Here is a 24,524-nt window from a genome sequence, read left to right as displayed (position 1 = left end):
AAGACCTGCAGCCAAGAAAGGACCTTAAGACAATCTTGGTCAGGCTGTCGCTGAAGAAAGGTTTTTATATACAGTTTCAGCACACTGTATCAAGTCTTTGATTATCTTTTTAAGGACTATATATATTTTATACTTTTAAAGACATTTTTACATTTTTAAAATGACTATTTCGTAATCCTTTTGTTTAGTTATGCAGCTGCTTATACATGACAATAGTGTAAATATTATCATCCGATTACACCTTTTTGTAACAAAACCTTAAAAAACTGTAGGTATATTGGAGAAAAGGAAAACCAATTTACCAACTAAAGAATTCATACACCAGCATTATGTTGCCTGCCTTTCCTTTTCTGTGTTAAAAGTCATTATAACCCAGTGTTTCTTCCCTAGAGGGTTGGGGGAACTCCAATCCTAACCTTTGTCTTTTCATCCCATAACCAGTTCCCACAGAGGTGCACAAGGGTAATCTAGAGCTGAAGTAGACGGACTGGAGACCATTAAGAGACAGATCAAGAATTTGAAAGTAATGTCTTATCAAACGTATATTTAACGCCTCCACCAGTCGCCCAATAAGTGCTTTGGAAACCCCTCCCCCACTGCTACATAAGTGCAATATTCATCTACTGAGTGAGGTCTCCTTCAGATCATAGTTTCTCCAGCAAGTGGATGTGTTACATAAGGACAATGGGAACACTCATTTTGCTGCTCCCAGCACCCCATCCCTTCTTACCAGCTCTACAGCCGCCACCAGCAACAGAAATTCTCTTCTGGGACTTCCAAAGAGCCAATGTAATAATGTTGCCAGCATGTAAAATAAAACAAATGTAACAAATCGACACCCACTATTCTCATTTGCAGACTATAGCAGCACTGTCAAATATGCTTGTATACACGGAAATGTTGAAATAGACAATTATGCCGATTTTGTTAGTGGCAGAAGACCATTTCAAATGTTCAGTTGCAAAATAAGAAAAACATTCAGCAGGATTGTTTATATATTCACTTCTCTCCATTTTTCTTTAGGAGCCTAATTTTTTCCTATGAAACTATACACACAAAACCGAGCGATCACAACATTTTGAAACTAACGCTTTGTTTAAGTTACCACGCTGCTCATGAGAAATTACTGGGCAACTATTCTGTTAATCTGCGGGGAAATCGGGTTATCTGGAATGAAGTGAATGTTTATACATTTAATACATTGATGGACAATAAGTCACTGCTTGAGGATTTCCTAGGTACGAGTCGACATAATAAAGACATTTTTGACTAAACAGACTCAGGAATTGATAGGTCTATTTAAAATGAAGAATAATCTTTAGTGGGAACATTTATGATGCTGCCATTGCTGAGAAAAAAGGAACAAGTTACTTACCTGTAACTGTTGTTCTCCAGCATGGGTCTGGCATGGATTCACATGCTCATGAATATTCCCCGTCGTCAGGCTGGGAATCCTCGGTAAAGAAAAAATCAGTATCAGTTTCGTTTCTGATCTGTCTTTCGTAGTAATAACCAATCACTGGTCTCTGCGTCATACTGACCACAGCCAATGACTGCCCTCTACCTAAGCACCGCCTCTGGCAGCCATCTTCAGATTTGGAAGCACGTGAAGTGGCAGTATGACCAAGTGAAGAGCCGCAGAGGGGTAGGCGGGAGGGTTCGCATGTGAATCCATGCCAGACCCATGCTGGAGAACAACAGTTACAGGTAAGTAACTTGTTCCTTCTCCAGCATGGGGTCTGGCATGGATTCACATGCTCATGAATAAAGAATACATAGCAGTACACACATGCACAACCACGGGAGGTGGCAAAGGCTCAACATTAAGCAGTACATCAAACTCAACATTAAGCATCTTACCTCCTCACCAGGCTCACCTCAGGCGAACAGGTTGCGCAGCACTGCTTGGCCGACCCTGGACACCTCCCTGGAATCCCGGTCGACGCAGTAGAATTTCGTGAAGGTGTGCGTCGACCTCCACGTAGCAGCCCTGCATATGTCCAGCAGGGGCACACCAGAAAGGAACGCCGTGGTAGCTGCGATCGCTCTGGTGGAATGGGCTCTCGGACGGCCAGGCAGCGGTCGGTTTGCCAACCGATGACAGTACATGATACAGCCGGAGAGCCATCTGGAAATGGAAGCCTTCGAGAGAGCCTTCCCCTGATTGACAGGTCCAAAGTTCACAAAGAGTTGTGACGTCTTCCGAAAACACTTCGTGCGGTCCACGTAGAACTTCAGCGCTCTAGCCACATCCAGCGAGTGCAAAGTCCTCTCCGCCGGAGACGAAGGCGACGGGAAGAACACAGGCAACACCAAGGGTTTGTTGAGATGGAAGTCCGACGGTACCTTGGGCATGAAGGAGGGGTGCGTCCTGAGCACTACCCTCGTGTCGTGAAAAGTCAAGTACGGGGCCTTGCAGGAAAGGGCCTGGATCTCTCCCACCCGTCGTGCGGAGGTGATGGCCACAAGAAACGCTGTTTTCCACGACAGAAACTTCAACGGGGCCGAGTGCAGAGGCTCGAACGGAGGTCCCATGAGCTTGGTCAGCACCACGTTGAGCTCCCACGCCGGGGCCGGAGCCTTCACCGGCGGGAACGATCTGAACAGTCCCTTCATGAACTCTTTCACCAGACGATGAGACCACAAGGACGTCCGGCCCGTGGTTCTGGTGTATCGGGAGATCGCAGCAAGATGAATCTTGATGGACGCGTGTGCCAGTCCAGCTTTGGCCAGCGTCAGCAGGTACGGCAGTACCTGGGGAGCCGTAATCCGTAGAGAGTTAATCTTCTGTGCGTGGCACCAGACAGAGAACCTCTTCCATTTGTGTCCGTAGCATTTAAGAGTCGAGGACGCCCTGGCCTTTGCAAGAACCTCTCTGCAGTCGGCTGGTATGTCGTATCCTCCAAACTGTAGCGCTGCAGGAGCCAGGCCTGCAAGTTCAGCGATTTCGGGTCGTGGTGGAGGATGGCGCCTCCTTCCCTGGAGAGTAGATCCGCGTCCACCGGCAGCTTGATTGGCGGGGACGCTGACAAGTCCAGAAGGTCCGGGAACCATATCTGCCTCGGCCACGCAGGTGCGACGAGGATCATCCTGCACCGTGACCTCTTGAGCTGGTTGACGAGCCGGATTAGCAGTGGCAAAGGAGGGTACGCGTAGAGGAACAGGCCCTCCCAGGGGAACGAGAAAGCATCGCCCATGCTCCTCGCCTGGGGAAACCTGCTGGCGAACCTCCGGCACTTGGAGTTCGTCGCCGTCGCGAACAGGTCGATCTGGGGTGTGCCCCACCGTCGGAAGAGGCGATCCACTAGATCCTGCCGTAGTTCCCACTCGTGGCACGAGCGCAGCTCCCTGCTGAGTGAGTCGGCGATGGTGTTTTTTATCCCTGCCAGATGAAACGGCACCAGAAACATCCTTTGGGCGACGGCCCAATGTCACAGGTCCTGCGCCTCCTTGGACAGCACTGGGGACCTGGTTCCGCCCTGTTTCCTGATGTAAAACATGGTGGTGGTGTTGTCGGTGAAGATCCTCACCACCTTGCCCTTGAGGGACGGAAGGAAGGACCTGAGGGCCCAGAACACTGCACGGAGCTCCAGGACGTTGATATGGAGGGACTTCTCCGTCGGGAGCCAAAGGCCTCTCGCGTGCAGGTTTTCGGTGTGCGCTCCCCACCCTTCCAGGGAGGCATCCGTGGTCACTGTCTCCTGGTGGTCTGGGGTCTGGAAGTCCATGCCCGCCACCAGATGCGCGCGGTTGCCCCACCACCGGACCGCTCGGCAGAAACTCTCGTCGAGTGTGATCCTCTCCTCGAAGCCGCCCGTCGTTTGGATCCAGCGCGCGTCCAGGAACTCCTGCAACGGGCGCATCCGGAGCCTGCACATGGGAATGAGGTAGATGCAAGAAGACATCATTCCGAGGAGGGACTTGATGGACCTCACCTTGGCCGCATCGGAAACCAACATCCGCTGTACCTTGCCCAGGATGGACCTGGTCCTCTCCTCCGACGGGGAGGCCAGAAGGGACACTGTGTCGAGCTTCGCTCCCAGAAACAGTGCGTTTTGCGCGGGTACCAGGTGGGACTTGGCGTAGTTCACGGAGAATCCCAGGTCCGTGAGAAGTTGGACGGTCCTTGCCGTGTGCTCCACGGCGAGCTCCCTCGTCTTGGCTCGGATGAGCCAGTCGTCCAGGTAGGGGTAGACGTGGATCCCCTCGCGGCGCAGCTGCACCGCCACCGGTGCAAGGCACTTGGTGAATACCCTGGGTGCCGACCGTAGTCCGAAGGGGAGGGCTTTGAACTGGTAGTGACGCCCTTGGACCACAAACCTGAGGAATTTTCGGTGCCCCTTTAGGATGGGAATATGGAAGTAGGCATCCTCCAAATCCAACGACGACAGGAAGTCTCCTTCCTCCAGCTGCCCCAGGACGTGCTGGAGGGTGACCATCCGGAACTTCTGCGCCTTGATGAACTTGTTCAGACGTCGCAGGTCTAGGATGGGGCGCCATCCTCCCGTCTTCTTCACGAGGAAGTATCTCGAGTAAACTCCGGAGCCCCGAAGCCTCTTTGGGACGAGTTCGATGGCGCCCTTCCTGAGCATCGCCTTTACCTCCAGGAGAAGCTGAGGGACGTGAAGCTCTTTCCTGGCCACGGGGGGGACGCGCAGGCACCTTCTTTGAAACTCGAGCGCATGGCCCCGGGCTAAGGCGTCCAGCACCCAACGGTCGGTGGAGATGGACTCCCACACGCTGACGAAGCTTGCCAGCCGGCCTCCCACCGGGGTGCTTCGGTGGGGGCCCGACCCCACGGCCGGTTCAATCCTGTTTCGACGAGGCTTTGCCGCCTTGACCTCCTTGGCGACGACGGCGGGGTCCGCCAGACTTGCCTCGTCCTCTGTAGGCCTCCTGAGACGACGAGCGGGCCGCTTGACGGTAGGTGGAGAAACCGCCGCCGGAACCTTTGGAGGCGCCCTTGCCTCCGCTGCTCCGAAAGGGCGTCCGTCGTTGCTGCAGAACCCCAAGGGCCCGGGCCGTCTCAGTGTCCGCTTTAATGGCCTGAAGGGAATCGTCCACTGTTTTCCCAAACAGGTTGTTCCCATCGAACGGCATGTCCAGGACTCTGGTCTGTACGTCTTGACGGAAGTCCGTAGCCTTGAGCCATCCACGCCGCCTAAGGCACACGCCGTTGCCCAACTGGCGGAACCCAGTGTCGGCGATGTCCGTCGCAATAGTGATGGCATGGTCCGACGCCACCTCACCTTCCTGTAGGATCTCCAGGGCATCTGCCCTCTTGTCGTCCGGTAGGAAGTCCAGCAGGGGAGCCAGTTTGTACCATAGCTCCCTGTCGTAGCGGGCCACGATAGCCAAGGCGTTGGCCGCTTTAATCGTCGTCGCTGCAGACGAGATGACCCTGCGTCCCATAGCGTCCAATTTCTTTCCCTCGCCGTCCGGTGGGGAAGTCGATGTGGAGGCCGCACCCCCCCCCGCTTTCTTCCTGGCCGCCGCGGAGACGACGGAGTCCGGGGTAGGCTGCGCCCAGAGGCACAGGGGGGCCGCGTCCGGGACCCGGTACTTCTTCTCGTACCGGTCTCTTCTAGCTGGCGTCGTGGAAGGGTTCTTGAGGAGGGCGAGGCCCTCATCCCAAATGTCGTCCAGTAGAGGCACCGCGAGGACCGTCTTCCTCTTGGCCTCGCGCCGTTGATAAAGGAATCCTTCCTTTTTCTTCTCCTCAGGGCAGAGTTGGAAAAGCTCGGATGCCCTGGCGATCATGGAGTGGAACGATCCAATCTCGTCGGGCGGAGAAGCCCTGGTGGGAGGTGACGACGGTAGATCCTCGTCGTATACCTCGTCGTCCGTACCCGTCGCTGCCGTGTCAGTCCCCGTATCATCCCCTCGGGTGGACGGGGAGGAGGGCTGGACGGGGCGCGACGGTTGAAAAGGAGGTGGAGGGTGAATCCTTCTTTTCTTGGGCGGGGGAACACCAGAAGGTCCCGGTTCAGGATCCCCCGACGGGAGAGGTTCCTCCGTCGGCAACGGTAGTCTCGTCCTTATCTCTGAGCATAAGGACTGTATAGCCAACAAAATGGCCGCCGAGTTGTCTTGCGGCGCTGGCAGAGGGGAATCCGACGGGCGATCAGGGGCCCCGTCGGCACCCTCGACGATGTCGTCGTCACCTGCGTCGGGATCCATCCCGACGGGCCGGTCTTCTTCCACGCCAAGGCCGTGGCTTAAGACCTCGATCAGCTCTTCCTCCGAGGTTGAGGCCGAATCTACGACGACGCCCTGCCCCTCCCTTTTTCTTCCCCGCCGGGGATTTCACGGGGGTCCTATCGATGGGCACAAAAGAGGACTCCCTCCGAGGTGGCAGGGAGACTCTGAGCCCCGAGGTCGCCACCACTGGTGTAGCCTCCACAGGCTGAGCCAGGGCCGCCGCGACAGTATCGATAGAGGGCTTGGCCGGATGGATTAAGGCCTTCACCACCTTAGGTGCGCTCACCGCCTGATCCTTGAGGGGGGGACACTGCCTCGCTCCCCCTCCGATGGGGCCTTCGAGCTCGACCGGGGCCTCTCCAGGAGCTTCGCCGGGTGCTCGCCCTTCCTCTTACCCGACCCAGAGCGTTGGCTCGTGGCTGAAGGTGCCGGGGAGGGTGCGCCCTGCCTGGCGCCCGTAGAGCCCGACCGTTCGGCGCTCCCGGTGCCAGCGGACTCGCGGTGCTTGGCCTTGTGTTGGACCCCCGTCGCCGGGGCGTCCTCAAAGGTCTTAGAAGCCCGCTCGGATTTCTTCCTCTTCTTCTCTCCTGACTGGCTCTTCCCTTCCAGCCAGTTGGCGAGACGTTGATGGCGGTCCTTCATGGTCCGCTCCGACATGTTGCCGCAAAACGCACAGTCCTTCTCCACGTGCGTCTTGTCCTCATGTAAGCAGTAGAGACAAAAGGAGTGTTCGTCCTCCTTAAAGACGTTCTGGAGCTGGCATCCAGGGCAGATCCTGAACAGCTTTCCGGGCGTCGAGCTTCCCTTCTCCTGGGCCATGTCCGGGCCTGAGAAACTTCTGGAGTCCTCCAAAAGCGTAGCTTGACGAAATCTTCACCCTTGAGGGGCGCAGACGAATCCGACACGGGTCCCCGTTGATCGGATGGAGAGTCGGTGGAGCTTGAGGCTCTTTTGACCGAAAAAACGAAGTTTTTGAGAAAAAACATGAAAAAATAGCACTAACGCTTGAGAGCAATAGCACGAGGATCCCAACACATGAACGTGCGGTAAAAATCTGAAGATGGCTGCCAGAGGCGGTGCTTAGGTAGAGGGCAGTCATTGGCTGTGGTCAGTATGACGCAGAGACCAGTGATTGGTTATTACTACGAAAGACAGATCAGAAACGAAACTGATACTGATTTTTTCTTTACCGAGGATTCCCAGCCTGACGACGGGGAATATTCATGAGCATGTGAATCCATGCCAGACCCCATGCTGGAGAAATAACAGTAATATAAGAGCTATAAATATGCTGAAACATCTTAATACTACAACTAAGAATATTTTGAGGAGTAATGTGAAGACCGAATACAAAAATTGGCTCTGAAATCATAATGCTCAATGGCAACTTCTATTCAATGCTCTACATCATAATGACAAACAATTCTGGCAAATGTATCAAAAGCACGCTAGTTACTGATCAAAAATGAGATTCTGATCATTCCTGAGTTTGTTTGCATTGATTATGTATGATTGTTGTGTTATGTAGACGGTGCAGAGACTAATGAATTATCTACTCTTGGGTCTAACATTCCTTTTAAATTAATGGAAGATTAAAAGAAGTGACTTGCTATGTAAAAATTCTATAATCTTATAAATAAAGGTAAATAGAAAAGATCATGGGTAAGGAAATGTTACAACCCTGTAAAAGGATCTATAAAGATATTAATTGGTGTGAGGAGGCACATTCCAATTATGGGATTGCCAGAAAGAATATTCAAATTAAAGCCTTGGATTGAGATCATGCTAATAACATTGAGTATACGAGTACGAAAAGCAAATTGCAAGAGTATGTCATAAAAGTTTTCCCTTATTTGAATCCTTTTATGTACATTATCCAGGGTCATGATCAAGGTTTGCGTAGATTTTTTATATGTCTGAGGTTTGATATACTTCCAACTAGGTAACTGGAGCAAACCACCTATCAATTCTAGAACCTGCTGGTTTTGCACTTTTGAATTAGAAACAGCTTGCATTAACCCAACGTAGCCACTTAATGAACTTTTATAAGGCATCCTATTTTAAATGTATCGATAAATTTTGGTCCTTTTTATCCCAAGGTCAATCACTTATTTAATAGCTGCTGCTTTTCATATTTGGCAAAAGGTCAAAACGAGAACTGCTGAACAAGCCACCTCGGAATCCAGAAAGTTTAGCAAATAGAAAACATAGAATGACCTTTTTACCAGAACCATAACAAAAAAATACTGAATTTTTTATTGCAAAATACAAGGGGTGTGGGGTAGAGGGGTAAAAAGGGGTGGCAAATTTCAATATTTTTTCATTAAAAGAATTCCAGTAAAAAAGCATTCTCTGTAATTTCATTCGTTAACATCACATAGATCCGCCACATCCACTCATGTTTTAACTATAGAATATTTAGATTGCTTGGGGATTTGGAAAAGTCCAAGATTATATATATTCTTTGTTTAAAGATCTGATTGACATTCTTAATAATGTGAAGATTGAGTCTTAAAATGGTAAGAGGATTTAGGATTCTGTGAATGAATGAAATTGATTAATGTAACTATACAATATGGATTTTAGACGTATGGTGTAATATGCAGATTGTGTAATATCTAATATTTTCAATATGTACAGATTGTATTAATGGTGCAAAGGTTATGTTTATCTAACCAACACACCTGAAGAAAAACATGAAAAACTAAGCACACAGTAAATGAACAGTTTGCCCCTAATGGTATAGTGAGTGCTTCTGTGCAGAGAATTTCCCTACGGAGCGAGTGACTTTACCATACTTTCACCTGAGAACTTGAAAACTTCTCGAATGCAAAATCACTACAGATTGCTCTGATCTGCTGTTGACATTGCATGGTTATGGACTGGAGGTCAGATCTCAAATGTTTGTCAATCAAGCAACATCTGCAAAATTGAGTTCTACTAGTTGAACATGCAAGAAAAGCAGAGAAAGGCAAATGCAACTTAACCACTTCCTAGTAATCACAACACCAATTACATCACTATTATACCACAATTAAATCCAGGAAGAAATCGGTGATGTTTTTGGGCTTTGGAAATCACAAACTGCAATCCAGCTAACCAGCAAACATTGTACCTTTGACGCCTGTCGAGCTTTGGCATCCTTCTTTCGTTTTCGGACCAATCTCCGCCTCCTGTGTGTATGATACATTTTTTCTGCTGCTACCCATGACTTTGGGTGGTTGTCTGGTGGAATTGTAATTCCATATTCCCAGCCTAGAAAAATAATTTGACATTATTATTCTGCTAGTACAATTTCTGAAATGTCTTCCCGTCATTAAGGTGGGCCTCAAATCATGAAACATTCTTTGTCTTTTTAGAAACCTTCAAGCAGAACAACCGAGTGGTACCCTGTGGTGGGGCAGCACCCAGGTTATGGAATTAAAGAATCAAGACTGAAATATTAAGGTCAAAGTGAAAATCTCAATAAATACAAGTTAATTCCATCCTCATCAGCCACCCAGAACGCTTCTTCCATTGTTTAAAGGGCACAGGGATGATCTATATACCATTGAAGAGGACCGTGAACAAGAGCAGTGATTTAGCGCCCTATAGGGATCCTATCAACTATAGCACTGCTGTAGCACTGACGACCTACCTCGGCCACCTTCACATGCCTTTTAAGTTTGAAGGAGGCTGGAAAGAGTGTGGTGCAGATGCGTGGAGGGAAGTGATGCCCCATGAACAAATGATGTGTTCAATAACTTTAGCTGTTAAATACATGGAGCCAGCGGCTATCGCCCAGAGCCAACATCAGGCATTCTAAAAGTCGCTGAACAGCCAGGTCTTTTTCTTGGGTACCCCAACAACTGAACTCTTGACTCCCAACACTTAGGCTGATATCATCATAACCATAAATAAAAATTGTCTTCATTTGAATTAGGACAGTGAAGAAAACATGACGACTGTAGGTTATGCAGAGGCCAGGTCTGCATAAGTGTGCCCTAATCAAAGGAGTATGGATCACTCGTGGGTAAAGGTGTGCAGCCTAAACATTTTCTTTGCATAAAATGTGATGTTAGCTCATTGCAGGTTTTGGGTCAATCAGGCTATTGCAGTCTCTGGGGACTCTGAGGAATCACCTAATCATTCATTTGAGACCTTGGACATTGTTTTATGCATTTAGTCTTCATTCATTTAAAGTAGGTGAATGTCCCACACACAGAGCATCCACAGTGCCTTGGGCAGACTCCGGCTTGGACAGAACATTGAAAGAGCAGGTACAAACTGAGAAGGCACTGAGGTTCAGCCTGGCAAACAACTGCTCAGACTACACTCATTTTGCCATGCATATGCCTCAGGAGCTGCACACACAAACAGGTAAAACAAATCAGAGGAAAGTAATAAAGACGTGAGAAGAACAATATGAGCCGATCAGCCAGAAAGCAGAGCCTATGAAAAACCTGAGCACTCCCTCTGCTGCTCACTGCACCATAGGAAGCACTCCTTTGCCATGTTGTGAGGTCAATTAGGCACCCCTGTGATTAAGGATACACCAGACAGAGCGTGTTTTGCTTCCCCAGCAATGCATGGTCGATTGTGGTACTTATGAGGGGTCAGAAATGTGAGGCGGATCACGTTGTGAAATTCTCTCAACAAATGCCATTTTATTATTTTATAAGGTTGGATAAACGCCTCACTATCCCTAACCCGATAAGGATTTGCCTGCCTAAAATAAACTAAAGGAAATACTCCAACCAAGGATATCTGCCACTTACAATTATACATAGAACAAATAAACAAGTAAATACATGGCAGTTCAAAACAAAGATTGAATTCACAATGTAACCACAGTCTGCCTATATAACCTGTGCGAACTCCCCTACCCATTAAATGTGATTCTGCTTCACAGTTCATGAAAAGAACATGAGGAAATTGATTTGTAACAGTTTCAATACAGTTCAATGCAACTTCAACTGGTCAACAGAAAGTTCCAACACAGAAGACATAAGTCTCTTCTTCCTTAAACAAGTTCCCAGTTCCGCAATAGCAACAATGATAATCTTGGTCAGGATGATTTGTCACTCTGACAACTCAAAGAAACACAACTTCTCTGTAACAGCCTTGCACAGCTCTCCCTCTAGCACCAATAACAAAGTGTCTCCGTCAGGATCACCTTGTAGCACTCCTCCAACTTCCACCTGGCCGGCTTCCATCACAGGCCTACAATCTCCAAAGGTTTGCCATCCCGGTATATTTCCTTGCCCAAACAGCTTTTTACAACAAGCGTGTTTGCGGTCAATGTCAACTGACAAGAGCTTTACAACAGCTTCACAGCATTCAACAAATTGCAGGTTCCAAAACATTGATCAACTTTTCACAGAAAACAAGATTCACGTTGATACTCCTTCGTATTCTTCTGTAAATTATGCTCCTCTCCTTCTGGATATCTTTTCCCAGAAGGGCAGCCTTTTTGCCACTCTTGTTTCTCCACTGCACAAGCGAACAAAAACAGATAGGGATAGGGCCTCTTCCTGCTGCTGTGGCCCTTCGCGATCCAGCCAACCGCTTCAGTAAGTCTGCCTTTGCCCACGTCACTTCCAATTGGAGCTCCTCTTGCTCCTGAGGCCCTATGGTGCATGCCAGCCCCCTGAGACAGCCTCCTGCATGCTTCCCACTGTGCAGCCTCGGACCTTCAGATTTCTGGGGATACAGACCTTCTCAGGACCGGCAGCTGATATCTGCCAAGCAGTGGTCCCAGCGTCTTCTCTCTTATCCTGGTCTGCCGGCTGTTAGGGAGATCATTTTTATGCTTCACCCCCTCTCCTAGTGAGACCCACAGCACTTTTTGCTGGACTTCTGGACCTTTTTCTTTAATTCTGACTGAGTGGAGACTTTTTCCACTCATTCATTCTTATAGGCTGTCTTTTGGAACTTTTTCCTTTGTATTCACTGTCCTATGGAGTCTATATTTCCTTCACAACTCTTAAAGGCATCTGTATTTTACTATTGCAGCACACAGCTCCTTATGGGCAGTGTTGCTGGGGACCCTCACGGTTCTCCATTGATATTAAAGGAGTTTCCTAAAGTCCTACTTGGTAAAAATTTTACAAGGAAGGGAACCTGGTTACGTCCCTGCTCTACTCAGGTGGGTGAACATTTATATGATACGATTGAGCAAGGTCAAGGGAACTGACAGAGAAGGACAACACTAAACCTGACAGTCATTCAACAAACAAATATTGGCAATGACTACTGCATGTGATTCAATTTTAATGCATCAGAGCATATGTCATATATACATAAGGAAGCAACATAGGACATTCAATAAAATATATACAATGTACATAATACAGTGTACAAATACATGTGCCAAAATGAATTCTTTTGGACAGGTTTATCAACAATTGCGATCTCTATGGTCCCTTGTGGGGGATGTCATGAGGTCAGATAATGCAAAAGCAGTACATGAGGTACAGGTTGATAAACTGGACTGTTAATGAGTGAAAATATTGTGACACGGACAAAAGGTCTACACAACTGTGTTTCGGCCTCAGAGCTGTTCTGGTGTAGCTGTAACTTGATCGGCCTTCATCAGGACGGAGAAGATTTATATGTGAAATGCTCCTAGGTAATCTGTCAAAGTAATGGACCAAAAAGGAGGCCAGGAGTGTTTGGGGTTCCAGGTAATTAAAAAGCAATTTCTTGAGCATCAAATGCTGGCCTCTCTGAGAGACTATGTGGATTACGGGTCTTACCGTAATATGTTACACGATGGCAAGAAGTCCAGATGTCCAAGTCATCAGGAAAAGCCAGAGAGTTCCGGAATGGGTTACGCGCGTGGAAGTTCGGTGTAACAATGGAAGGGTGTCAGAAGTACATCAGGGGTATTTAAAATGAGTGGTGAGAAGAATTAATAAGACTCTTACCAGCACTAGAAGTGTGCCCGGAGTTCCTCAGAAGTAGGGTACTATGGGCCAGGATTAGGAGTAATGAATACACATTGCACTTTGGAATAAGATGGAAACCTGCAATAAATCGGGAATCTGCTGACAAACGCCTAAGCACAACAAGTACTTAGAGTAAGAAAATGCGAAGTGCAGCTGAACCCGTGGCTTACAGTTCTAAATTACACGGATGGGGCACTGGTGATCTGTAAGCATATCTAGATCGATGTGGCAAGGTGTCCCCATATACGTGAATAGTGTTGGATAGCTAGCGTGGTGCTGATGTAACTGCTACAATCACCCGGGCGGTGCAAGTCTGAGCAGCAGATAAATCAGACTTAGACAAGCTGACCGCGATCCAGTGCAGTGCTGCCGTAATTAAAAAGTGAATCATGCAGGATTTAACTGGTAGATGGCGTGAATTAAAAGTGCACCGTGTAGAATTTACCTGGTAGATGGTGCTTGTCCAGGGGGTGGCGAGGAAAGGCCTCCCGTCTTGAAAACAAAATATGTGGCATGAGGCTGCTGTGGCGACGCTCACTGTTTATATAGTGTCGGCCATTTTAAGATGCCAACGTGGCATAAACCAATCGCGTGGTGGTGTGGCCCCGTGGGCAAAGGAGGGTTGCCGTGGTATTCCTCAAACAATTTAGGTGCCATTAGAAGGCACGGAGAAAATTGTACTATCACAAATGCATAGTTAAAAAAAAAAAGGTTACCATGGCAACCAACGCGTATTGATGCAGTTTTAGACAATTAATCATAAGTATCCATGTTGTATGAAACGTAATGGTATTCATTACCAGGGAGATCAGTGCCTTAGAAGTTCCGGCACCTCAAAAAACGCATGAGCGGGGCCGGCAGAGGCCAATACATTTCTGTTTAATTAAACTTGGTGTATTGCAAGAGTCTCAGGTGTGTAATACGAGTACAAATGGTTCCGGCGCGATACAGAAAGCAATTAGTGTGGTGGTCTGACATCACGTAACACCCAACGTAGTATCAAAAAATGTCCACAGCCTGATTTCATAGGAATACAAGAAGGTGTGTTAATTTAAAAGTATATACTGTGGAAATACAAATATGTACATTTAAACTGGTTATATAAAGGGTGTCTCATAGCCTAGGTATATCATAAGTACACATGATTTCAACATCAATCGAAAAGCAATTTGTAAGGTGTTATGTAGGAGGACCTGACATAGTTCAGAATCAAAGGCAGTATAAAAATGATTTCAGGAGAATGCATGAAAGGTAAATGGACACATAATACTGAGTGTGGGCTCCCTGGTTGAAATGGAAGGGGGTGCCGGTGCCACTCCCAAATGTCTACGTGTGGTATACGTTATCGTCCAGGATTCTGTGAAAGTTGTCGAAAAAGGAATGGATATATCACAAAAAATGTTTTCATTCAACAGTGATGTTGAGACCTTCTTTGACTGTGTTCAACCGATGGAAACACTTCTGTTCAAGTTTGGTAAGGGTTTTATCGATATCGCCTCCTCGTATAGTGGGGGACAACTTCTGTAGCACAAACCACTTCAGGTCCTTGTTGGTGTGGTTCTTCTGATTGTAATGTTCAACAAGGGGTTTGTCGGGCAATTTATTCTTGATGCATGATCTGTGCTCCGATATTCTTGTTATGATGGCCCGCATAGTCTTCCCAACATATAGTAGGCCACAGGGGCATTCAATGACGCAAATGGCCTGTTTGGTGTTGCAGTTGGTGTGGTCATTTAATGTCCAGGAGATGATGTTGTGTTTGAATATCTTCTTGGTCTCAGTGAACTGGCATGCCAGGCATGGTCCACATCGGTAGTGACCTTTCACCGCAGGAAGTTTCCACAGTGTAGATTGAGGAGTAGCTGGTTCGATGAAGGTGTGGACGAGAGAATCCTTGACGTTCTGGTTTTTCTTGAAGACGAAGAGTTGTATTTTGTTCAAGGTTCCTACATTTTTTATGAGATATCAGTGTTTCTTGATTGTGTAGCATATGAGATTGCTCAGTGGACTATAAGTGGTCCCACAGACCAGTCGGTCAAGGTCCTTCTTGGGTTTTTTGGTGAGGCAGATAGTCCTGTCGGTGTTAGCCGCTCGTTTATGGGCATGCTTCACTGCCTTCTTGGGGTATCCTCATTCAAGTAGATATTTCTTACGGTCCAATGCATGTTTATTGTAGGTGGCAGTGTCTATGCAATTCCTCCTTGCCCGTAAAAATTGACCATGAGGTAGATTATATTTTAATCCTTCTGGGCGGTAACTGCCAAAATGTAAGAGTGTTGCAGTCTGTTGGTTTGCGGTATAGTTCTGTTTTCAAGGAATCGCCTGATCTGTAAATGTGTAGATCCAAGAAATCGATGCAGTGAAAATCCCACTGCATCGTGAAATATATATGTTCAATGTATTGGTTGAGCCATAGTTGAAATAGGGCCAGTTCTTGTTCGTTGCCATGCCAAACGAGGAAGACGTCATCTATATATCTTTTCAATACAATGATGATATTTCTGTAGGGATTTTGTTGGGCTATGATGTAGTTGGTCTCATATTTAGCTATGTATAAATTGACAATGTCAGGGGCAAAGGTGGCCCCCATACTCACTCCCTTGATCTCTTTGTATAGTTGATTGTGAAAAAGGAATACATTCTCGGACATCGCTAGTCTGATACATTCCAGTATAAAGTTGGGAGTGGACGTAGTGTCCCTCCTTTGGATGAGGAAGAGCCTGAGGGCTTCCAAGCCTTCCCTTTGGGGTATGGAGGTATAAAGAGCCTCAACATCCATTGTGACCAAAATGTAGTCTTGCTGCATGGTGATGTTATTCAACATGAGAATGGTGTCAGTGCTGTCCTCCAAGAAAGATGCCACCTGATTGCCGAATGGTTTCAAGAAAAAGTCAGTGTATAAGGAAAGATGTTCCAGAACAGAGTCACAGGCTTGATACGATCGGTCTACCAGGCAGTTTCTCTGCATTTTTGTGCATCTTGGGTAAGATGTAAAAGGCAGGGGTACATGGAAGTGTTCTGTTAAAAAATAAAATTCATCGCATATCCATGTTCGTTCATGGGCGTGTCGTGTGAGGCTTCTTATCTCCTCCTGACGTCTTTAGTGGGATCTGGTTGGAGTGGTAGGTATGAACTCCTGTCACTCAAAAGGCACGAGCATTCTTCATTGTAGTCGGCCTTTTCTAGGATCACTATGCCACCGCCTTTATCGGCTGGTTTAATTGTGATGGTTTTGTTGTCCTTGACTGTCCTTAGCGCTGCCCTTTCTTCTTGTCATAGATTATCAGGGTAAAAATTCTTGTTCTTGATGCCCATGTTGAGGGTCTTGGTGACAAGCTTTTCAAGTGTCTCGAATTCGCATGGAATTGTGTGTGGCGGAGGTAGAAAAGTAGATTTAACTTTGAGCCCTGTGACATTATTATCTGTTTTTCTGGGCCTTGGTTCATTAGTGTCTGGCTGCTTTGAGTGTTCGGGGAGATATTTTAACCAGATGTTCTGAAAAAAATCTCTCGAGTTCCAGCTCTGTGTTGAAAGATTTTGTTTTGGTTGCTGGGACAAAGGACAAGTCTTTTTCTAGGAGGTCCTGTTCTGCTTCGGTCATGGCATGTTTGGATAGGTTGAAGACTGGTATGCTCCCCTCTGGCCTTGATTGTAGTACCATTGTCTAGTCCGCATTTGTTGCCCCTGGGGCATTTGTCTTCTCTCTGAACAGCCTCGCTGTCTCCCTCTCTGAAAAAATGGTTGTTTTTGATATTGTTGTCCAGATGTGCTTGGATATTGTGGTCCCAAAATACCGGGATCACTCCCACTGCTAGATGACGTGCCAGAGAACGTCACTCCCTTGAACCTTCTGTTGTAATTTCCTTGTTCCAGATCTGTGTAGTATGTTGTGCGAAGGTATGGGTAGGTCTTTTCTTCAGCATCATTTTGTAAATCCTTTTTACATTTTTGAGCTTTTCTTTCTATTGTAATGCACTTAAATGTCTCAATTTCAGTTTGTAATTTGTCCAACTTGTCTTTGGCGTCCTGTATAGTGAGATCTTCTTGAAATGTCTTTTCTAGCTCTAGGAGTTATGCTCCTTGTTTCTTACATTCCTCGTCAGCTGTGTCTATGAGGGTGAGCCAATCCCGGCTGCACTTATCCTCTAGCCCACTGAAAGTTCTTTGTGAATTTGGGTTGTCCGTGAACACACAGGGGATATTCTTAACCTGAAGTCCTTCCGGGATTATTCCTGCCTTCAGGTATTCCAGCATAAATTTGCCATGCATTTTTGTTTTTATTTTTTTCTTCTTTTGATTGATAGAGTCAAGTTCGTTTTTGGCGAGGACTTGAGCTAGAATTCCATCATCTGCCAGGTAAATTCTACACGGTGCACTTTTTAATCACGCCATCTACCAGTTAAATCCTGCATGATTCCCTTCTTAATTACGGCAGCACTGCACTGGATCGCGGTCAGCTTGTCTAAGTCTGACTCATTTGCTGTTCAGACGTACACCGCCCGGGGGTTGTAGCAGTTACATCAGCACCACGCTAGCTATCCAACTCTAGTCACGTATATGGGGATACCTTGCGACATCGTTCTAGATATGCTTACAGATCACCAGTGCCCCATCCGTGTAATTTAGAACTGTAAGCCACGGGTTCAGCTGCACTTCACATTTTCTTACCCCAAGTACTCATTCTGCTTAGGCCTTTGTCAGCAGATTCCCGATTAACGCATCTTTTTCCACAGTACAATGTGTATTCATTACTGCTAATCCTAACCCATAGTACCCTACTTCTGAGGAACTCTGGGCACACTTCTAGTGTTGGTAAGAGTCTTATTAATTCTTCTTACCACTCATTTTGAATAGCCCTGATGTACTTCTGACACCCTTCCATTGTTACAGCGAACTTCCACGCACGTAACACATTCCGGAACTCTCCGGCTTTTCCTGATGACTTGGACATCTGGACTTTTTGCCATCGTGCAACATATTACGTTAAGACCCGTAATCCATGTAGTCTCTCTCAGAGAAGCCAGCATTTGAAACTGTTCTTTAATTACCTAGAACCCCACACACTCCTGACCTCCTTTTCTGTCCATTACTTTGACAGATTACCTAGGAGCATTTCACATATAAATCTTCTCTGTCCTGATGAAGGCCGATCAAGTTACAGCTACACCAGAACAGCTCTGAGGCCGAAACACAGTTGTGTAGAGCTTTTGTCCATGTCACAACATTTTCACTCACTAACAGTCCAGTCTATCGACATGTACCTCATGTACTGCTTTTGCATTATCTGACCTCATGCCATCCCCCACAAGGGACCATAGAGATCGCAATTGTTGATAAACTTGTCCAAAAGAATTCATTTTGGCACATGTATTTGTACACTGTATTATGTACATTGTATATATTTTATTGAATGTCATTTGTTGATTCCTTATGTATATAAGACATATGCTCTGATGCATTAAAATTGAATCACATGCAGTAGTCATTGCCACTATTTGTTTGTTGAATGACCGTGTTGTCCTTCTCTACTTGGTAGTAAGACTTCAGTAAACTATCCCAGTGGTTTGTAGATCCCCCAACACTTAGTATCAGTCTGTACTACTGCTGGAACTTTGGCAGTGCGGCAGAGCAGTCAGGCTTATTTTAAGAGGAAGATGTGAGCTGTAGGTAGGTATACTGAACTTAGCACTACATCGTCAAAGAAAACGTACACATAATTGCATATTAAAATATATATTTATTATATTTACACAAGAATCACTTTTAACAACTGTTAGGCAAGATTGTATGCAGTACCCTGTTGGAGACTGCACCAGCCTTGTCCTCTTGGCATTAGGTAAACCAACCTTTTGCATAAGTCTGTACTACACAAGTTGGTAGAGTGACTGGGCAGCCAGTCTTATCTCAAGAGGGGTCAATGTGAGCTGTAGGGTTGCAACAGAGTTTCACAGTGACAAGTATCCAAATAACACTTACACTCAAGGTTTCTTGATTAAATAATTATTAATTTAACAGTCATTTTGAATAAGCCTTCTTTAGAAGGGAGCAAATATTTAACACTTAAATATACTTCAAAATACACACACTCAGTTTCAATAAATCAGTAAATACCCTTTTGGGATGGCACACAGACACTTCCTACACCCGAGGTGACTTCAACAGTTAGGACACTGTGGACATGGATATATCACTGGTATATTTAAAGCAATACGGAGTTTGATGTCAAAAAGGAAAAGGTTGGGGAAGGAAACAATGGTTAACAAGTTTCTACAACAGGTAAGCACTTTTGAACCCCACCGCCAATGCAATGTAGATTAACCCTTTGCCAGCTATACAAGTAAAGAATGGATGGCTTTTTAGAGGGACAGATCAAAACACAAAGTCAGAGGTTAGAAGAGTCTTCTGGGAGCCAGGACAACCAATGCCAATTGAGTCTTGGGGAGTGGACATGCTTCTTGCAGGTAAGTAAAAAGTCTTGCACAATGTTAGAGAGCTTTGTAGAAAAATAAATCACGGTTGGGCCACAAGCTGGGAGGTTTGTGATGGGCAAAGCTGCAAGCAACTCTGCAAAGGGCAGCTAATGCAAGTCTCAACTGTGAGCAAGCAATGCTACTCGACAAGAGATAAGTACCCCTTAGTTTACAGTACCTTAGGTCTGAAGAAATTGGTTCCAGCTGGCTTCTGTTCCCGTTGTAGTATGGCAGATGTTTTCGTTCCTGGGCCGAAGTCGTGGAGACAAGAGGGAGGACGTATGGGGACTCCTGCACTACGATTCAAAGGTCGGGGGCAGCAATGGGCAAAGTTCAGATCAGCAGCACTTCGCGGTTTCTGCATCTCGCAAATAGCACCATTGGGGTTCTTCGACACCTTGTGAACTTTCCTTGCTTCAAGGGTCCAGCACTCTGTTGAGGTGGCTCAGGCTTGGTCAGCCCTGCTTCGAGGGAGTCCTGAGGATCTTCCTGGAGCTCGGGTCAAGCTTAAAAATGATGCACTCAATTCTGGTGTTCCTGTCCCCTGGCACTCGGTTCCTGCAGCAGCAATGGCAGTACAGCCAGCAGAGAGGCTTTCCAGTCGAGTTTGTCTTGGGGTCGATTGGTTCCCCCAACCCAAGGGGAGAAGTCGTCCTTTGCAGGGCTTCTCTAGTTGAGGTGAATCTGGTGCTTTGGCACTGCAGCAGGGCTTCACCGGGCCAACCAACGGTCCAGGAGTTGCAGCAAGCTTCTCTTGCAAGTTCTTCTTCGGATTCCTTTGTCCAGTGGTCGACTCTGCCTTCCTTGCAAAAGACCTCGCCTTTTATGCAAGTCTCTCCCATTCATTCACAGCCTAGCTGTCACTCACACAGCAGGGTGGCTGTCCTCCAAGCCAATCTCCTTTGGGTGCATTCTTGTGACCAAGGAGACTAAGCACAGGGAGCTTCGGCACCTCCCTCACTTCCTGCCCTGCGAGACACGCTGGATCCAGAGGAGGGCTTCACCAGTAAATTCCGCCACGCTGGATCCAGAGGAGGGCTTCACCAGTAAATTCCGCCAAAGACAAAATTAACAAAGGGACCAAACCTGGTTTGGCATGCAGAGTAAATTTCAAGGAGGACCTTTACAACAAGATTTGGTGAAAAAAGAAGACTGGGGCCATTTTGATAAAATGGACACCCATGGGTGCTGTACTGCAGCTGCAATTGTAGCCCACGGTAAAAACACACAATGGTAGGAAAAAGTAAACCACTGCCACCAGCCATTAATTGTAGAAAGGGTAACATAAAAATGTTACATGAGAATATAGAAAAAGGGGATACTAAGTAACCCCTCCAGCACCCTATTGTAAAATAGTGTGCGCTGGGTCTATAAAGAAACAAAGGTAAAGTCAAGTCAATTTCACTTTACTGCTTTTGGAAACAGTAGTTTATCCAAGAGAAGGTATTTATACCTTTGGGAAATCTAAAGGACTTCCCTGTACCACTGCACTGAAGGTGCTGTGTGTCACAATGTAAAAAGATGATTCCTATGGAGTTTGTCAGACTCCAAAACCAAAAGAAACAAATCAAAGAAAAATACATCTACATGATAAAAATGAAAAGTGCTAAAGTCAGGGGAGTGTGGCTTGAGGCGGTGGCAATTCAGTCACCTCTTTGAAAGGTCCGTGGGATGCCCACTATAGGCAGGGGATGCCATTATAAGCCCGCTATAGGAACGGGGGAAAGGCACAGAGGTGAACATTAGCTGGTGGAACCCCCCCCACTCCCCCCCCGGAGCAGCTGTCCAGAACCAGGGGTAGAACCGGAGCATGGCAGCCGCAGAAATCCGCAAATGAAGAAACCATGAGGAAGGCTCTTTCTGGAGCAAGGTGGCGGCGCCCAGAGCGCACTGAGGGAGAGGGAGGAGGAGCCGGTCGCTCCACCGTTGAGGCTCCTTCCCCATATCCCACAAACTTCCCCGAAGCAGCAGAACCATACCCAGAGTGCCCGACAAGCAAACGCAGGGGGGACAGGGCCCCGCGTCTGAGGCGCTGCACCCCTAGCCCGGGCAGAGCAGTGCCCCAGCCAGCATTGGCAACGAAGGGAAGGGGAGATCAGAAACGGCTCGGTCACTGAGCCCAGACAGCGAGAGTAGGCAGCTCAACACCACGCAGCGCATCCTAGAGCCCGAGCGAGTGCAGGAGCCAGCAAGAGCCCCAAATGGCAAGGATGACCCTGCCACACCAGCGTGATGACCGGATCCCTACCCAGCCGAATCCACAGACGAGGAGACACAGAGAGAGAGCGAGAGCCAACCCTTCCACAGCACCCGGCCACCCCACATCCGCCAGGAAATAAGAGGGTAAGGTGCCCCTCCCTTCCCCAGCGCACAATACAGGGAGGCTCGACAGCATCACCGGTGCAGTCCACCCTGCAGGACACGAGGGCCCCACACAGCACAACATCCAGGGCCCCGAGAGGCGGATGAGCCAGTGAAGCCAGCACGAGGAGGAGAAGCGTCTGGGTAGCGGGAGCCCTCCCAAGCTACCCAGCACATTCAGAGGGAGCAGGCAACTCTGAATGGCACACCATACAGCGCGACAAAGGCCCACACTGTAACAGGAGCTGACAGGGGCCCCTCCAAAGAGAGATCTCTGCCATACTAGCGGGGCACCAGTACCCCCTCGGCCACCCGCAGTTAAACAGCTGAGGAGGGGAAAAGTGGCGACCAGCCCACAAAGACCTTACCGCAAATGTCTTCAGCCAGGAGGCAAAGACAGTGAGAACTCATTTCCCCCCCCCCGCACACATCATAGGGTGGCCCTGGTAGTATCTCCAGTGTGCCCACTTTATAGGATTCTTGAGCCCCACACAGCCCGGCCACAGGAGATTCTCACCCAAAATCCTGCCAGCCAGAGTGTGGAAACGAAAGTAGTCCCAATCCGGGGGAACACAGGGACAGCGCTACACAAGACCATCACGCAGCCCAAGTAGCCGCAGGAGCCCTAAAGAGTACCGGGTCATAGGCCAGGGGACTCCAAACCACCCCAACCACCACCCTGACCTGCCTCCACTCCTTCGTCAAGATGTCCAAACAGAAGCCCTCAGTCGGCAGACATTGCCAGCATGCTGCATCTACAGAAGAAATCTAGAAAAGCAGACTAATCGCGGCCAAGCTACATCGCCCGAGATATCCCAGGGCCAATGAGCCACGAAGGACGATATTCAAGCCCTCCTAGCGGACATCAAGTCAGAGTTTCGAAACTGCATGACAGGGTTATCGGCTAAAATAGATGGCCTGGATAATCAAATGGAGGAAGTGGAACGCAGGGTTGGCGAAATGGAGGACCAGGTCCTAGACCACTCTACACAAATTGCGGACCTGCAGCGGAAACCCCAGTATCTCGAGGAAGATAGCGAGGGCATGAAACGCAAGCAGGAGGATTTGGAAAATAGGGCCCGTAGGAATAACATTCAGATCAGAGGGGTCTGTACCGCAATATTGGACCAGGCCCTGCCAGCCTACATCAGCGACCTTTTCCAAACCCTCCTCCCCGACAAGTCGTTACTCCTGCTGGACCGCACCCATAGGCTGCGAGGCAGGAGAGGCTCCCCAATAACGGGCATACCAGAAGTAATCACAAGGGTCCACTTCTTTTCCACGAAACAAGAAATGTCACGAGTCGCACCCAGGGGGACAGGACATAGGAATGGACCTCCCTACAAATCTTTCAGGACTTGGCGCCCAAAACGGTTCAGAGGTGCAGAACCCTTAGGCCGCTGGCAACCTTCCTCCAGATAAATCAAGTACTGGTTGCTCTTTCCGGCAGCACTCCTCTTTTAATTCGAAGGTCAAACATGCATAATCCACTCCCTGGAAGAGACGGGATTAATCATGAGGGTTTGAGGAGGGGGGGCAGCGAACCCAAACGAAGACCTTATGAATCCGTCCCCAGAGAAGGAACAAGGTGCGACCCCAAAATCGCAGCTAAATCTCTGGGAAAAGGTTCCCAGGGGGGAAGCTGCCTTCCACCTAAAGCAAGTCTAAACTCCCCCACCATATCGGGGGAGAGGAGTAAGAAATAATCTGTTCTCTGTGGCAGAAAAAGCTCTCAGTGCTCGGACATCCCACGATATGCCCCAGCCGAGTGTATGGACATACACACTGGGCCAAGGCCCGTCGGGCCTAGTTTGGTTTGGTTTAAGTTTTTGTTTTGGTTTTGGTTCACTGTCAGTTTACCTTGTTTCCGGGTCACGTTCGGACCCAGACTAAAGAACATAAAACCCTGGTTGCAGCAGGGAAAAGACATGCAGCTTCGGACTACCAGGCAGACCTCCGCAGACAACTCTCCCCCCAGTCCCATTCCGACACCCTCTTATTGCTATAGGGGTGCCGCTAGAGGCCCCCCCCCCACCACACCAGAAATTGTGCTATGTCTCGCTGAACATTAGGGCCCTAAACTCCCCAGAGAAACGTGAATCCACTTTCCAGCGCCTAAAGGACCTGCATAGCTCAGGGGTATTCCTCCAAGAGACACCTGCTCCCAGCGGACTTCCCACGATTACGAGACAAAGCATTCCCGAAACAATACTTGCCATCAGGGGATAGTAAGAGGTGGCACAGCGATCCAGCTAGCTGAAGGGATACCATTTATGGAGCGAGAGGTCCTGTGATGCCCAGAGGGTAGATTCATTGTAATAAAAGGGGTGCTTTTTGATCAGCTACACACTTTACTCCCAGTCTTTGCCCTGAACGAGGGCCAGGAAACATTCCTCGCAGAGTTGGAAACAAATCTTCTCTCCTTCCTCGAGGGCCATGTGGTGTCCCGAACCCCCCAATAGACAAATCAGGTCTCCCCTTACCCAAGGACTTAAGGATTGCCCTGAGTGTCTGCCATCTATTTAAGTCCTTGGAGGTTGTGGATACTTGGAGACCTCCACCC

General features: G+C 47.9%; 1 protein-coding gene across 1 annotated transcript in view; it reads right to left on the bottom strand.

Moving 5' to 3' along the window:
* Nucleotides 1-24,524, bottom strand: part of MYOF (myoferlin) — a 1,388,224-nt gene that overhangs the window by 601,982 nt on the left and 761,718 nt on the right. The window contains exon 28 of the mRNA XM_069611360.1: nucleotides 9,317-9,456. Coding sequence (XP_069467461.1) covers nucleotides 9,317-9,456 — 140 coding nt within the window. The remainder of the gene's footprint in view (nucleotides 1-9,316; nucleotides 9,457-24,524) is intronic.

Source organism: Ambystoma mexicanum, chromosome 8 (genome assembly GCF_040938575.1).
Source record: "Ambystoma mexicanum isolate Mex_15411 chromosome 8, UKY_AmexF1_1, whole genome shotgun sequence".
In the NCBI taxonomy this organism is placed as follows: domain Eukaryota; kingdom Metazoa; phylum Chordata; class Amphibia; order Caudata; family Ambystomatidae; genus Ambystoma; species Ambystoma mexicanum.
Note: the sequence above shows the minus strand (reverse complement) of the source record. Positions and strands in the feature narration are given on the sequence as shown.